The sequence below is a fragment of the Phoca vitulina genome, unplaced genomic scaffold, assembly GCF_004348235.1.
Source record: "Phoca vitulina isolate PV1807 unplaced genomic scaffold, GSC_HSeal_1.0 scaffold2, whole genome shotgun sequence".
In the NCBI taxonomy this organism is placed as follows: Eukaryota; Metazoa; Chordata; class Mammalia; order Carnivora; family Phocidae; genus Phoca; species Phoca vitulina.
The window spans coordinates 70,794,212-70,809,670 of record NW_022589705.1 but is presented as its reverse complement, the minus strand read 5'-3'; the positions used below and the strand labels follow the sequence as shown (position 1 = coordinate 70,809,670).

Genomic DNA, 15,459 nt, shown 5'->3' with positions numbered 1-15,459 from the left:
GGGACTCTTAAGGAGCTTATCACACTGAAGGAAGAGGGGAGATTTCGAAGAGTTGACACGGTCAGACTTGCACTTTAGGAAGATCACTCTGGTTCCTTGGGGACCGCTGGATGGCATGGAGGGCAAGCCTGAAAGCAGGAGGCAGACCAACCTGGGTTAGAGGTGATGAAGACCAGGAGGGTAGTTTTCAGGAGATGGTAACCCAGGACCTGGACCTGTGCACCCCAAGTAAGCAGGGAACAAGACTCTCCCCCCCACACCCCCAGTAAGGCTTCAGCTGGGAACAGCAGCCCCAAGTTCTCAGGCTCCTGAGTCACCTCCTGAGGTTTATAGCTGCCCTGAGGCCAGGTCAGCCTCCTTCCTCTGTCCTAATTGCTTCCTGCCAAGGAAGCTGGCCCCCTCCAAGCGTCCTTGGGAAAATCCTTGTTAATGCAATTGAGTGTTTCAGGAGGAAGCAGTCACCTCCAGCTGCCACTGCCCCCAACTCCCTGCAACAAACAGTGCCTCTCTGGCCATTGCGGGGGGGAGGGGGAGTTGGTATTCTAAGAATAACACATCAACACTAACTCCATTCCAGGAGGTCTCAGGGCCTGGGCTGGTCTCCTCGTGGACGGCGGAAGAGGTTACGCACTACACAACACCCTTGACCAGCAGGGCAGGTGGGACTGAAATCCAAGATCTGCTCCATTTGCCAAGCTGTGCACCATGGCATGACAAGGCTGTGTTTATTCAGAAGAAGGGGTATACTTTTCTCATGAGGCCAAAGGTGCCATCCACTGGCCCAGCTGCATACTTAGGAGGCTGTTTACACCCAGAAGGGGTGTCTTTTCCTAATTTGCACAAAGGGCACCATATGGCCTAATTGTAATCCTGGCTCTTGGCCTTTCTCCCCACTCCCCACTATCCACTCGTTTGGGCTCTATGACGCCTTCTACTGGACAGAGGGAGAAACTAAGTCCAATGTTACCTGCCATTAGCTCCCTTCTGGGGAAACTGCTCTGCCCACAGGCCCACGCATCAGCACCTGGTCTGGCCATTGATGAATGGACCAAGGGCTCCCACCATAAGCCAAGCTCAACCAATCAGATTCTTTTGCTTGAGAACTGGAACTAACTGACGCAGAGGGGAGTTGTCAGCTGCCGGGAAGTCCTGATACAGAGTTGGGGATGCAGCCACTTTTGCAGGGAAACCAAGTAAGTCTGAAGAGAAACCGAGGAAAAGAACACAGATGCAAATATTGCCAAGGGGAGGAGAGACCCTGAGAGGAGAATGGAGAGGCCCTGTTGCCAGTTCCAGTCCTTTTGAGGCCCAGCCATTCTTGATTTTCCCTCTTCAGGGTCCCTTGTAATCTGCTCACCCCTTTCTTTGAACTAGCTTGAGCGGGTCTCTGTTCCACATAACCAGAGTCCTTGCTAGAACAAGGCCCTCAGCCCCAAGGAGGTTACTGAGGTACCCCCCCGTTGAGCTCCCCCCAGGCCTCTTCTCTCCCTGTCCCGTACCCCAGCCCTACCTCAGCTTAGGGAAGAGCAAGAGCCCTCAATAAAGGTCACACCTTTATTCACGGTCAGTGAAAAACACACTATACAGCACAGGGTTGAACAGTGAGGACAGTCACTGCGGCCACAGCCGGGAGCAGCACATGGGGTGGGGATAGGGGGCCACACAAGAGAATGAGTTGGGATGTCCCCCTCTGCCACCCAGCTCCCCCTTTCCCCCAGGCCTCCACACCCCCACTGCCTCCACCAAGCAGGAAGGGCCAAACACCCCGGGAGGCCCAGTCCTGCCCCACCTTCTGGCAAAGGTAAAAGAAAACCTTGAAAATTTCAGAAAGAAAATTCCATACTTTTCTGAAACTTTGAAATTGTAGGATTTGAAGGGTTTTTTTTTTCAAAAATGATAAAATATGTAAGAAATGTATTCTTTCTTCCACAGTGACCTCTGAAGTCAGAACAAAACCTCACCCAGGGTGGATCTTCAGGAAAATTTGTTGCTTTAGTAAATTTTTGTGTAAAAATATTTACAGTGTCAGCTTACTACCCTGTGTGGAAACCCCAGCTTGTTCTCTCATTCTCTCTTTCCTTTCTCTTCCCTTGCCTCCTTCTCTCTCTCTCTGCAGCAGGATGAACTTCTACCTCTAGAAACAGTCAGTAAATGATTCAGTGCTTTTGCTTATGGGCTTCCTTTTTCTTAACTTTTGATTTAAAGGTAAGTTTTATATCCCTGACTATAGTTCAAAGGACTGGAGCAGCCATCTGAAGTAGACCTTGTTGATGATTTTTAAAGATAAGAAATAAGGGGCTCATCAGTTAGCCCAAAAGGATGAAGGAGAACAGGATGCAGTTAGGAGGTAGATTCTGGAACCTTTCAATTCAGACTTGCTGCAAGAAGATACAAAACTTTAAAAGGAGAATTTGAATATAACACTGTTGTCACTGTCTGTATATTTTTGTGTTTCTGTGAGTCATACTTCAATGTCTCCTTACCTTGTGCTCTATGGCAAGTCCCTCATAGCTGGCACAGGATATCAGAGGCCTGCCTCTCTTCTCAAGGCAGGGCCGGTACTCTACCACAGGAGCCCCTGAGCACACAGTCCCTGGGACATCCAGGAGCATGTGGGAGCAAGGCCTGGCCTGCCTGTGGCTCTTCCCATCAACAAGATGGTGGTCTCAGTTCCCAGCCTGGCTTTATGTGTTCACACCACTGGGCTGTCTGAGAATCTTTGGCCTAACTGGCAAATATCGCCCACGGGATATGTCCAAAAGCTTGGAATGATCAAACATGCTCTCACGGGTAGGACTTTCCCACCAGCTGGAGAAAAACAAAAACAGTTCTCTTAGGGAGGAATATGGTGGTAAAGATAGTGCAAGATGCTTCCGGGGTGCTGAGTCAGAGGCTTCCCAGGATGACACTGACCTATTAGCAGAGCTGCCCACAAGCAGACAACAAGATGCTTGAAAATGTTGGAAGTTCAAACAAGCTCCTATTTCTTTTTTGGAAGACCACCGCCTCAGAAACTTCTCAGCAGGAAGCTTGTCAAAGACCAAAACTAACTTAGCTTGCCCCACAGTCAACTTGGTATGACTCAGTCAGAGAGACGAGGAGGGAGAAACTGAAGGAAGAAACCCTCTTAGAGCCTTGGGTTCGAGTCTTGGCCTGTTTCACCCCCTGACCACGTGCCCTTTCTGTGCCTCACTTCCCAAAACTGGAGAAAGGGAATGAAAAATCTCTATTTCCCCAGGCTGGAGGACAGAATGAGATGGAGTAGATGTCAAGCCTTTGAAAGCCATGAAGTTCTGTGTGATTGTGAGTTAGGTTAGATTCAACGTTTGGGGGATGGGAACCCCACTTTGTAAAAAGCCTCTACTGGAAGTCTCACTGAGCCAGACTGGTATCTATGTATCTGTGGTGCTGACTAGTAGCACAAGATACACCTAATGACCAGTGCCTCAGAGTAATGGAACATTCCTTGAGGCATTACTGGATAAAAACCTGCTGGTTACTGCCTGAGGATGTGAATTCCCAGCCTCACCACGTGGCTAGTCATAGGCAGAAGACAAAAAGAGAGTGGCAACTAAGTGGCCTTGCTACCTCCAAGGGCAGCAAGAAGGAAGGTCCAATAGAGTTCGGGGCCAAAGGTCAGCATCCCTAAGAGTTTCCACCTGCAGAGAGGGAAGACAGGTGAGCACTCAGAAGGGGCATGCCTTTCCTCTTTCCCAGAGATACAATCTCCCACCGCTGACTCAGCAATCATTCCCTGTTCCTACCCTGGGCTGACAGCACCTGTGTACTAGACTGTTTTCACCAGCAGCTCAAGAGGAAATCTGTCACTGCACATCAAAGCTAATTTCTGATCACAAGTATAGGCGAAAATAAAGTGAAAGGCTTGAAGAAGCAAGATTGTCTGGCAGTCAAAGCATGCAGCTGTATAGCTCATTGACCCAAAAGCAGAAAGCAGAAAGCAAAGCCAGTACACCTGGAAGATGATGAATTTACCTGGCAGACTGAGGATTTGGGGCTAGAAAGAGCCTTTCAAATGGAGCATGTCCCCAGCACATTTTTAGGCATTTGGTCCATAAATGCAGTCGGGCAACCTAAACAGTGGCTGGGTGGTCCTCTTCTTCTAGCTCCTTCTGTTTCTGTAGCAGAAAGAACAAGCCCATCCTTGAAACAATACCAAATCCAGAAAGGAACTACCAAGATGTGGAAGATACACTTGTCTCACTCTCAGCAAACCTTGTCTTTTTCTGTTTCCAAAGTCAGCATCCAACCAGAGCTAGTGCATGATAAGAGAGCTGCCCACTGAATTGAAAAAGTCATTAAAAAGGAAGCAGCAGAAGCTGCTGATGGTGACACCTCAGGACTTAGTCTGATAAGAAAAAGTGTTATTTGGTAAGTTTGCTGGTATTTTCCCTCTTTTTTTCTCAGCTCTCCCTCCCCCCACCCACAAAATTAGCATTTTCTATACTCATTTAATCATTTTACAAGAAACCAAGTAATATAAAGTATGTTTTAATATCCTAAACTAATAAAATGACTTTAGCTCTTTTAAAGGGTACTAAAAAAATAAGTATTACATAAATATCAGTGTTTCTTAAACCTTCCACTCACAATGGTTCCTAGACTTCCAAATACTTTTCATTTAATTCCTCTGCAGCTCTGGGTGGAGGTGAACTGAAAGATTTAATGGTTCCTTTCAAACTAACTGGCCTTAGCACACCCTCTGCTCAGTTGTGTGCCACGTTCCCATCTGAGACTCTGACCACTGGAAGTTTGCCTCACTTCCCATATGAGCTTCCAGAGGGCACAGAATGTGTCTTGTAAACTACCATGACCTTAGCACCCAGAGGTGCCTGGCATTGAACAGGTGCTCAATAAACGTTAGGTGAAGAAAGGACTGAATGAACGCTCCACAGGCTGGGACCGAGGGGCCAGGTAGAGTCAAGGGGGCAGGGCAGAGACCACCTTTAAGGAATTTAGGTCCTCAGCAAAGGACAGACCCACTTTGGCCCTTTAACTGGGATCTGTGAGACCACATCCTGTAAAGTGTAATCCCAGGAAGAACAGAATTTCAAAGCAGACCCGCAGCCCCCCTTCCTCAATCCTGCCTCTTCGGGCAAAAGCCAACCCTCTATGCCCAGTGGATGTTGGTTCTGGGCCAAGATTGGGGGTGGGGCTAGACCACAGAATACCTGAGGATCTGTCTCTTTTCCAGGGTGAGGTGGTCCCTCAAGGATCTCGATTGAGGGGAGCAAGGGCTTGGGCAGAGGGGTGGGTGGGCCAGAAAGTGAGGCTAGAATACCCCTCCCCCTGAGAGGTCATCAGGTTGGGAGGTGGCCACGCCCCTCCTGGCCAGGGGCCCTGCCCCTCACCAGCCTCTACTTCTGCATGTCACACTGCAGTAGCAGCACAATGGATGGGTCACTCTTGGCCGCCTCCTTGAACTCCTCCAGCGTAATCTGGTCGTCCTTATCCTGGTCCATCTTCTTGAAGATCTTGTCCACACGCTGCTGGGGCGTGAGCCCATCCTGGTTCATGCGCATCATGATCACAGTGCCCACCATCTTGTAGATAGCCTGGTGGGGGTGGGGGGCAAGGGAGGAACTGTGAACACTCACAGCGGGCAGGGACGATCAGGGGTGAATGAAGGGGGTTGGGGGTGGGCAGGGAGAACATGGGAGATGGCGAGGACAGTGGAAGGTGATGTATGGTCATTAAGACTGAATGGGTATCTCATACCACACATGTCCACAACCCAACTCTTCACCTCCAACCTGCTCTTCCCTCAGCATTCCCTGTCTCAGTAAATAGCAAATTCATCCTTCTAGTCGTTCAGACCAAAAGTCTTTTTTTTTTTTTTAAGATTTTTTTATTTATTTATCTGAGAGAGAGAATGGGAGACAGAGAGCATGAGAGGGGAAGGGTCAGAGGGAGAAGCAGACCCCCCGCTGAGCAGGGAGCCCGATGTGGGACTCGATCCCGGGACTCCAGAATCATGACCTGAGCCGAAGGCAGTTGCTTAACCAACTGAGCCACCCAGGCGCCCCCAGACCAAAAGTCTTGATGCCATGCTAGACTCTCCCTCATGTCCAATCCTTCAGCAAATCTTGTCAGCCCAAATATTGCAATAGGTCTCGTCTGCAACCACTTCCACTGCTCTCCCAGCGTTGCTGTTTTCCATCAGCTCCTGACTGGCCTGCAGTGGAAGCATCCTAACTGGTCTCCCTGCTTCTGCCTTCCTGTGCCCTTAGTCTGTTCTCCACACAGAGAATAGAGAGCTGTAAATGGCTTCCCATCTCACTCAGAATAAAGTCAAATCTCTACCCCAGACTGTGAGATGCTAAGTGATTTCCCCTCACCCACTTCTCTCGTACCACTCTGGCCTCCTGGCTACTCCTTGAACACTACAAACACAATCCCACCTCAGTGTCTTTGCATTTACTGCTCCCTCTGCATAGAACACTCTTCCCCTAGACGTTTACATGATTAGCTCCCTCACCTTATTCAGGTTGCTGCTCACATTTCACCCCATAGACTTCTCTTCCATCGCTCTCACTCCCCTGACTTTGCTTTGCTTATCTTCATAATACTTACCGCTTGACATAGCACAAGTTGTTTTCTTTTCTTTTCTTTTTTTAAAGATTTTATTTATTTATTTAACAGAGAGAGTGAGAGAGCACAAGCAGGGGGAGCAGGAGAAGGAAAGGGAGAAGCAGGCTCCCCTCTGAGCAGGGAGCCTTATGCGGGGCTCGATCCCAGGACCCTGGGATCATGACCTGAGCCGAAGGCAGACGCTTAACCATCTGAGCCACCCAGGCGCCCCAGCACAGGTTGTTTTCCTGTTTTAAAATCTTCTCACTACAGAAGGAGTGTCCTAATAAAGCAGAACTTTGAACAGGGCCTGGCACACGGTAGGCACGCCATACATATTTGTTTAAACATAATGAGTTAGAAACTTAGGCTCTGGAGGCAGAGTCCTTGGATTTGAGTCATGAACCACCACTTGATATGTTTCCTCCTCCGTAAAATGGGGTTTCTGTCAGTACCTACCCCATAGGGTTTCTGGGTAAATCACTTAGCACGAGGCCTGTCCTACACTGCGCAGCCAACCAATGCTAGTTAGCCACTGGGTCCTGGGAGGCGGGGTGCGGGGACAGGTGGAGCGCAGCCAGGACGCTCCTGAGGCCCGACAGTGGGGTGCCTGGAGAGGGCCGGAGAGGACCCGCCACGAAGACCGGAGGGGCATCACCCCAGCACAACCTCGCCTCCCGCATCCACCCCGCGTACCTCGATGATCTCCAGCATCTCCAGGCGCGTGATGCGCCCGTCACCGTCCAGGTCGTACATCTCAAAGGCCCAGTTGAGTTTCTGCTCGAAGCTGCCGCGGGAGGTGACCGAAAGGGCACAGATGAACTCCCGGAAGTCGATGGTGCCGTCGCCGTTCTTGTCGAAGGTGCGGAAAGCGTGCTGCGCAAACTTGGAGGCGTCGCCGTAGGGAAAGAACTGAGGCGTGGAAGAGGCATTGGGGCGAAGCCACAGCCTTGCGGTCTCTGCCCGCCTCCTTGATTGCTTGGCCCCGCCCCTGGCCGTCCAGCCCTCCCCCTAGATTGTCTGGCCCCGCCCCCACCCATCCGGCCCTCCCCCTGGAGTTCCCTGGCCCCGCCCCCGGCCGCCCGGCCCGCCCACCTTGATGTAGAGCTGCTGGAATTCCTCCAGGTTGAGGATGCCGCTGGGGCAGTCCTTCAGGAAACCCTTGTACCACTGCTTCAGCTCCTGCTCGCTGAACTCGGTGTTCTGAACCAGGTCCTCCAGCACCTCCGGGGCCAGCTTGCTGTTGGTCTTCCCCATGGCAGGGCCTGGGGGACATGGGCTCCCTCAGTTTGGTCCATGGCAAGGCCCTCACCTCACCAGCGGTCCCCTAAGTCCCCATAGGACAGGGTTCCCTTTCTCCACAACAACCCCTCCCATAACAAGCCCCACATTCCCACAACCAGGATCCCTCCTTCCACAGCAGGGTGGGTCCCCTCCTGTCACCACCATCCTCAACAAGCCCACCTTCCTACAGCTAGGCCCTATTCTTCACACCTCTTCCCATAGGAGGTCCTGTCTCCCTCCCCACACATGGGAGGGGGTCCCTTCCCCCATCACACTCCCCCATGGCAGGGCCTCTTCTCTCCACAGCAGCCCCTCCCCTCTCCTCACAGCAGGTTTCCCTTCCTGGCACCTAGGATCTCCACCCCCAGGTCTCAGCTCCCCACCTTCTCGCTGACCCAGGCTAATGTCAGTCTTCATCCTCCCCTCTCCTGGGTACACCTGGCAGAGCTTCCCACACCCCTAGGATAGAGTCTTAATCCTCTCCTTGCTATTTAGAGCTTTCCTCCCATGGCCCTACCCGCCTCTGCAGGCTCTTCAATGCCCAGGGACCTGAGGAAGGTTCCTTGTGTGTCCCCCTGGCACCATCTCCCAAGTTCTTCCTCAAGGCATTCCAGGCCATCCCAGCAGGAAGCTTCTCTCCTTCCTCTGTACAAATAGAAGTCCTAGCTGATAGCATTGATGACCCTGACTCATCCTGCTTTTCATTAGTCATTCATTCCCTGAGCATTTACTGAGGCTGACTGTGTGTGCCAGGTCCCGTGCCAGTGACGGGGATAAAGTAGATATGGGCCAAACTTCAGTAACTGGGTCAAAGAGGTATCTGGCTGATTGTCAAGGGCCTTCAATCCATGCCAAGGAGCTTGGCCTATACCCATAGGGATTTTAAAGCACGGGCTAGGAAGATAGCATTCAGTCCACAAACACAGAATGCTTACAGTGGCAGGTCCTGAACTAGATGCTGGGATGAGAGAGAAGGAATGTGTTTTAGAATCTTTCCTTTGGCTACAGTGCGCAAGATGGCCTGGGTGGGGGAAAGTAGAGAGCAGAGAGGGGTGTGCGGCATAGTTCAGGTGAGAGATGGTGACGCTAGGGCAGAGGCTGTGGAATGACGTGGATGGATTGAGACATGTTAGGAGGGACACTAGCAGAGCTTGGTGACTGAATGTGGGGGTGAGAGGGACAAAGAAGTTGAGACAGATGCTTAGATTTGGGGCTGAATGGATGGAGGTGGTGGTGTGGAAAAATAGGTTTGGGGAGGATGAAGAGTCGGTCCCCCACTGGAATAGAAGCCCCTCATGTACCCTGTGACAGAGGCAGTTTTTGCAGAGGGAGGTATAGGACCTCCCCAGGGTGCATCAGGAGTGAGGCCTTGCCAGGCCCTGAAGATGGACACTCTTATCTGACCTCCATGGGAGGAATATCCCTCCAGGGCCTGAGTTTCCTAGGACATGGCCCCGGGAGGTAACTTTGACCTGTCTGGAGTCTTTTTGGAAGGGCACCAGACCCCAACCCCAGGGTAGCCTGTCATGAAGATACTCTGGAAAAGGAAGTCATCAGTCTAGCAGAAGGAATTTCACATCCATGGCCCACTGCATGCCAATTTGGCTTTTAATCCTTACTCCTAGTAGCGCCCTGAACAACCAGATCTGATATTAGTCTCTTCCAAGCCCTTTCCCTTGCTACGTGGCTTCAGGTTAGTTACAGGATATCTCTGGGCCTCCTCCACTGGGCCATGAGGAAGATCAAGCATCAGCTGGGGTAGCAACATCCTCCCCCACCTACCACCCCCGGAGCATGAGGAATCCTCCATGCTCCCAGGAGAAGCTGGGGTGGGGGAGAGGCAGGCCATCTTCAGGAACCTGGAATGTGGGGTCCAAAACAGCTACTCGGGGCACAAGGATGACTCTGGGAGACTATGGGCAGAAGAAGGCAGGCTACATCCCCTGCTGATCCCTCCCCAAGTCCAAAGCACACTGAAGGCTCGGGGTATAGTCAAGGAAGCTAGAGAACCCAGAGAGAGAGGTGTCCAGTAGGGGAGGTGAAGCTTCTCCAGCATTCTCCTGGGGGATGTGCCTGAGTGTCTGTGTAAGGGGCTGGGTGTGGGTGGGAGCACGTCAATTTATGAGACTGCAGATCTGTCAGAGCACACGTGTGTGTGTGTATCATGGTGTCTGTGTGGCTCTTGCCTTCGCCCTTTTCCTCCTCCCTGTCCTCTGCTCCCTTCCCACAATTCTCTATCTCCTGGGGCCATACCTGTTCCCAGCCCAAATTTGGTCCCAGCCCCACTGAACACTATGCCTCCTTCTTCATTTCTCTTCATTTCCTCTATTGTTCTTAGATGGCCAGTCAAAGCTGGCAGTCCTTTTAAGATATCCCCTTATTTTAGTGGAAACTGGAACCCCGAGAATGGAGAAAACTGGCTCAGAGTTACACAGCAGGTCAGTGGAAGAGTCCAGATGGCACCCAGGCTGAATCCATGCCACATGCCTGGACCACCCTCTCCAAATCATGGCTACTCTTGTCCAGTACAGACCTTCCCCACTCCTGCCTGCCTTTTGGGAAAACCCTAGTTCTGATCTCCCTCTTGGCCTCAGTGGGACCATCTTACTGAGCTCCAGGCCACCATATCTGACATCTAGGAAATATCCATCTCTTGGGATGGCCCAGCTCTTCTGACTCAGCTCATCTACAACCAGACACCCTCAGCCTGTGGCCATCTTCCCTCTCCATCAGCCCTTCCTTCCTTCCCTCCCTCATCCCAGGGGCAAAATTCAATCTTAGTTACTTTTAGTTTCCCCTGTTCCTTTTCCCTAGGTCCAACTGGCACCAAGTCCTGTTGTTCTCCTGGAACTTTTACCATGTCCTCCCTCTCCCCATAGTCAGGGCCAGGGGCACAGCTGAGGGGCTGAGATCCTGTGCTGCATGCTAAGCCATGCCCGTGGGCTCAGCTGCCTCAGAGGGAATGCCTTTCTTCTGACTTCTCTGTTCTGAAGCAATGCCATTTCTGGTTTTGCCCAGAAGTACGACATAGGCTAGAAGGGGACATGCCCACGAGGCCCCTCACACTCTAAAATCCTCTAGAATCTGGCATCAAGGTGCCCACCTGTCTAGCCTTACCTCCCACTGCTCCCTTCACAACTACATGCTTTCCAGTTAGTCTTCACACAGCCAGGACCTATGAACCTATTGCATAGCTGCTTTCCCTTAATATCCTTTCTTCCCATCTGAGCGGATGCAGCTCTCCTCAGCCTTCAGGACTGACTGAAGCCCACTTCCTTATGATCAGCCTCTCCTGGCCTGGACACTGGACAGTCAACAGTATGGATTCAGCATTTGAGGGCCGTGGAACTGAGCCCCACAAGTGTAGACTCTAGAACTCTCTGACCCTCACCCGGTGCTCTAGAATTCCAGAATGGAACTTGATTTGGAAGAGATCTTTGTATTTAACCTTGGACCAAGCCCCAAAATGTCCTTCAAGCCTTTTCCTCAATGGCAAAGAGCTTATCCCCTCTCCATATAACCAAGTCCGCTTTAGGGCAGCTCAGAGAGTGAGAAAAGCACTTTTCCCATCGTTCCGAGGTTTGCCCTCTTGGAGCTGCCCCACAGTGGTCCTGTCCCCTCCTCTGTGGCTGCACAGAACCACCTGCAGAGACCCAAAGGCCGTGTCTGGAACACAGAGATATTCAATGAACGTCCCTTGGTGGATGCCACGAGAGGGGCAGAACCCCCTTCTTCCTCCTTGGAATGGCATCAGGCTTTTTTGTTTATCCGTGTTCTCCTGCCATTGCACCCATTTCAGAGACCATGGAACCCAGACCCGGGAAAGGAAGGGTGCGCCCAAGGCCAACCACAGCCCAGCAGTAGCAAGGCAAAGGCCTTGGGGGCATGGCATGTTCTGTTGGAGCTGAGGCCCTGCTCAACCTGGGCAGGCTTCTCTGCCAGCTCTTGAGGGCTGCCCTCCAGCTGTGAAGGAGATGGCACTGCTCCTCTGTGCTCAGAGGCTTCTTCCAGAGGGCAGAGCTCAGGGTCCTGGGCTTCACATGAGGAAGTGGCAGTGAGGGTGGGAGGGATTGAGGGAGGCAATAATCCCACACCCTCACCCAGCTTCAGAGGAGCTGGTGCTGAGACGGTTGCCATGGTGACAACAGCTCCCTGGTCAGGAGATTTCCTCTTTCCTCCGCTCCCTTTGCTCTTCTCTGAGCAGCAACCATAGCAGCAGCAGCCAGGTCTTCTCCCTCTCCTTAACGAGGAGCAGGGCATGATAAACAAAAGGCGGGCCCTAGTGGCCACCTCCACCTTGGAACTGTCCATGCCACATGGGCCGGTGGTCTGGGAGGGACTCCTAACAGCTGAGAAGGGGCCTGGGCCTGGAGAGCGTGTGGGAGGGGGAGGCCTGAGTAACAAGCAATGTCCCCTTGGTGAGGACTAACACCCTTCAGGCCTCTTCTCTGAAATGTCCTAATGGTTCAGGGCAAGAGTGAATGGTCCCATTTGCTCATAATCAGCCACAGAACCAGAGCACGTCAGGGCTGGAAGGCTGTTCAAGACCATCTCATCCAGTCCCCCCTCTGTCCTGCCCCTTCCCCATTTCATGAAGGATCAGAGAGGGAAGTGACTTGGCCAAAGGCAAACAGCAGCTGAGGCAAAGGCAAGATTTAACCCATCTCGTCTGCCTTCCAGATTCAGGCCACCCTAGGGGAAGGAGAGACACAGTCCACATGGAGCTTTGGCAGGTCCTTGTGGAACAGCAGGAAGACAGGAGAGCGGGAGCGACTGGGCGCAAGAAGGCCAGAGACGATCCAAATTAGAGATGTTTGAGAGATAGAATGAGAGGACTTGGTGCCTGTGAGGGGTGAGGGGAACGGGGAAGGCTGGGACCTTGGCAGCAGTGACGGACAGGTCTGCTGGGGGGTGGTGCCCCGGTTCATCCTCCAGCCAGGATGAAAGAGGCCAAACATGGGGCCTCTGCCTAGCCCTGGGACCATGGGGGGTGGTGTTGCTGTTGAGAGAGTGTGAGGAGGAGAACTGGGGGGGGGGGCGCTTCTTTCCTCTTCTAGATATGCTGTGAGCTCTGTCAGCTTGAGGGGTGGGAGGTGGGGATAGTCTGAGGGGACAACGTGAAGTGGGAGTAGGCTCTCTGTGGAGGTGGAAGCTGTTTCTGGGGGCAGGGGCCTTGATGTGAAGTGCACAGCGAGCTGCTGGGGGGGGGCGGATGGTGTGGGTGGGGGCTATCTGTGGAGGCGGGAGGTTGCCATGATGCTGGGCAAACTACCCATCTCCAAAGGGGAAGGGTGATTGGAGCCTCCTCAAGCACCAGCAACACCACACCCCCCAGGTGTGTGTGTGTGTGTGTGTGTGTTGGGGGGCTAGAGCAGTGGGTGTTCTTACCTGAGCTGGGGGTAAGGAGGCAGCTGTGCCCCCTTCCCTGGGACCCATGGGGCCTGGACTGGGGTGGGAGTCCCCTACCCGGGGGCGGCCCTCCAGATGCTGCCGCCTATGGGAGGAACCAGGGGTCAAGGATGAATGAGGGGGGCAGGAAAGGAGAATGGAGGGGGAGGGGACAAGGGCCTCTGCCCGGCCCCGCCCGCGTTACCTGAGGCCGCTCGCCGGGTCGCTGGATGGCTCTGAGCCTCGGCGGGCCGCGGGGACCGAGACTGGCTCGCGGGCTGGCGACTAGGCTCTCCGAGGTCCGCACCGGAGCCGCCTCCCAGCTCTTGTATCACTATGTCTCTCGGAGGGGACACGATTTGCATAAGCCCCGCCTCATCCCGAGCAGATCGGGCGTTGATTGGCTGCGCTGGGGCGGAGTGGCAGGCGGGGTTTCAGGTGGGGACTGGATGGCCAGTGAGGCCGGGCTGCCGGAGCGCGCCCCGCCCGCCCGCGCTGACCTTCTCGGAGTCGCGAGGAAGGGGGAGGGCTGTGCCCCCAGCGGTACCCCACCCTAGGGTTCAGACCCCGGGCCGCAGTCTGGGGCGAAAAGTGATGACTGAAGTGGATTCGCACAAACAGCCGCACGGTTGCTGTGGAAACGGGAGAGCCACAGCCGAGTCTCTAAGCCTTCCCTTCCAGGGCCCCAGCGGGGGGTGGGGATGAAAGAGGGGATGAGTCACAAGATGTGACCCCCTCCATGTCCCACCCGAAATTGGAGGAGGGCGACGAGGAGCTGCGGAGTAGCTGAGTGGGGTAGGGAAGAGCTGGCGTGGTCGGCCGCCCACGCCTTCGCGTCGCCCCCGCAACACACCCACTGCGCTGCGGCCGTGGGCTTGAGAGGGGGCCGGGTGGGCGTCGAGAGCGCAGCACGGATGGCGAAGCGCCCCACCTCTACCTGGCCCCACGCTCGTCGTGCGCGCCCTGCAGCGCCTAATTCTAATCCTCTCCAGAAAGGCCTTGCTTAGTGCTCACGGACCCCCAAGAGGCCTCTCGGGATCTCCTCCAGAAGGTCCCTCTGCCTACCCCATGGACCCTCCTTTCCCCGCCCCCCCTCCATCTTTCCGTCTCGCAGACGGAGCCGGTCCCCAGCCGCCGCCAGTCTCCGGCCGAGGATGTTGACACAAACCCGTGGCGGTTTACACTGAGTGGGTCTGGAAGGTTTCAGGGCCCCGGGAACACCTCTTCCCTGCACTTGGGGGTCTCCCCAAAGCCCGGCCCTGCTGCCCTGGGTGCTCTGGCAGCTGAGAGCTCCCGACCCAAGGCGGCGGGAAGGAACTCTTTTATTCCAAACCTGGGGGGGGGGGGGGAGGGGGAGGGGGGGGGGGCGACGGGAGCAGGTATCTCTCCGACTGGGCCACGTGCGGGGGAGGGACTTCTAGGCATCTGTCGAAAGTGGGGCGGGGCGTCTGGAGATTGGTCGAATGGGAGCTGCGATGCTGAAGGGGGGGCGGGGAGGAGAGAAGAGGCCGGGCTTCTGCCGAAAGAGCAAAAGTTGAGGTGAGCCCGGGGACGGGGGATGAGGACAGGCCAGCCACGAGTGGAGGCGAGACTTCTCCGGCTGGCCCTCAAAATTCCTGGGCCAGGCTCCGTGGGGAGGAACCAGCGGACATCTTTTTTTTTTTTTTTTTAAGGCACCGTCTCATTCCCTCTGGAACCCGTTTTGCTGTCGCATTCTCCGGGCTTCAGGCTGTCTTCTCTCTGGGGCCCTAACGGGATGACAGCACTACCCGGGCCTCCAGTTAGCTGGCACGTCCCTGGCCCCTTGATTGGTGATTCACAGGGACAGGGGTTTGAAAGCCCTGACACTGTCACTTCCTGAGCACCTTCTCTGCTATGGGCCCTGGGGACCTAGAGATAGGCAAGAACTCCCCCCTGTTCACGGTGAAGCGGGTTCTATTATGACTCCCATTTAACAGATGAAGAAACTGAGGCTTAGAGCACTTAAGTGACTAGCCCAAGCTCACAAAGCTAGTAAAGCTGCAGGGCTGGGATTTGAACCCAAGCAGTCTGGCTCCAGAACCCACACTCCTAGCCAGAAAACAATACTGCCTCTCTTTTAAGATCTTTCAAGTCCTTAAGAGCAGAGACCTGGATTAGAATATTCTTTTCTGATCCTCCAAGCCATGAGACAGGCAAGGCTCAGCCTCTCGGGAGCAG

At 53.9% G+C, this 15,459-nt stretch overlaps 1 protein-coding gene across 1 annotated transcript; it reads right to left on the bottom strand.

The window, feature by feature from the left end:
- Positions 1-1,540: 1,540 nt before the first annotated feature.
- HPCAL4 (hippocalcin like 4) lies at positions 1,541-13,612 on the bottom strand. Its single transcript, XM_032432181.1, has 4 exons — positions 13,466-13,612; positions 7,684-7,853; positions 7,285-7,500; positions 1,541-5,573 (listed from the first exon to the last, which is right to left on the bottom strand). The coding sequence occupies exons 2-4, from the start codon at positions 7,843-7,845 to the stop codon at positions 5,376-5,378; spliced, it is 576 nt and encodes a 191-aa protein (XP_032288072.1). The 5' UTR covers positions 7,846-7,853; positions 13,466-13,612; the 3' UTR covers positions 1,541-5,375.
- Positions 13,613-15,459: the final 1,847 nt, after the last annotated feature.

Coding starts and splice junctions, on each gene's coding strand:
- HPCAL4 (XM_032432181.1), bottom strand. CDS start 7,845: ATGGGGAAGACCAACAGCAAGCTGGCCCCGGAGGTGCTGGAGGACCTG. Junction 7,501..7,683: donor TCCAGCAGCTCTACATCAAG/GTGGGCGGGCCG, acceptor TCCACGCCTCAG/TTCTTTCCCTACGGCGACGC. Junction 5,574..7,284: donor AGATGCTGGAGATCATCGAG/GTACGCGGGGTG, acceptor CACCCCCACCAG/GCTATCTACAAGATGGTGGG.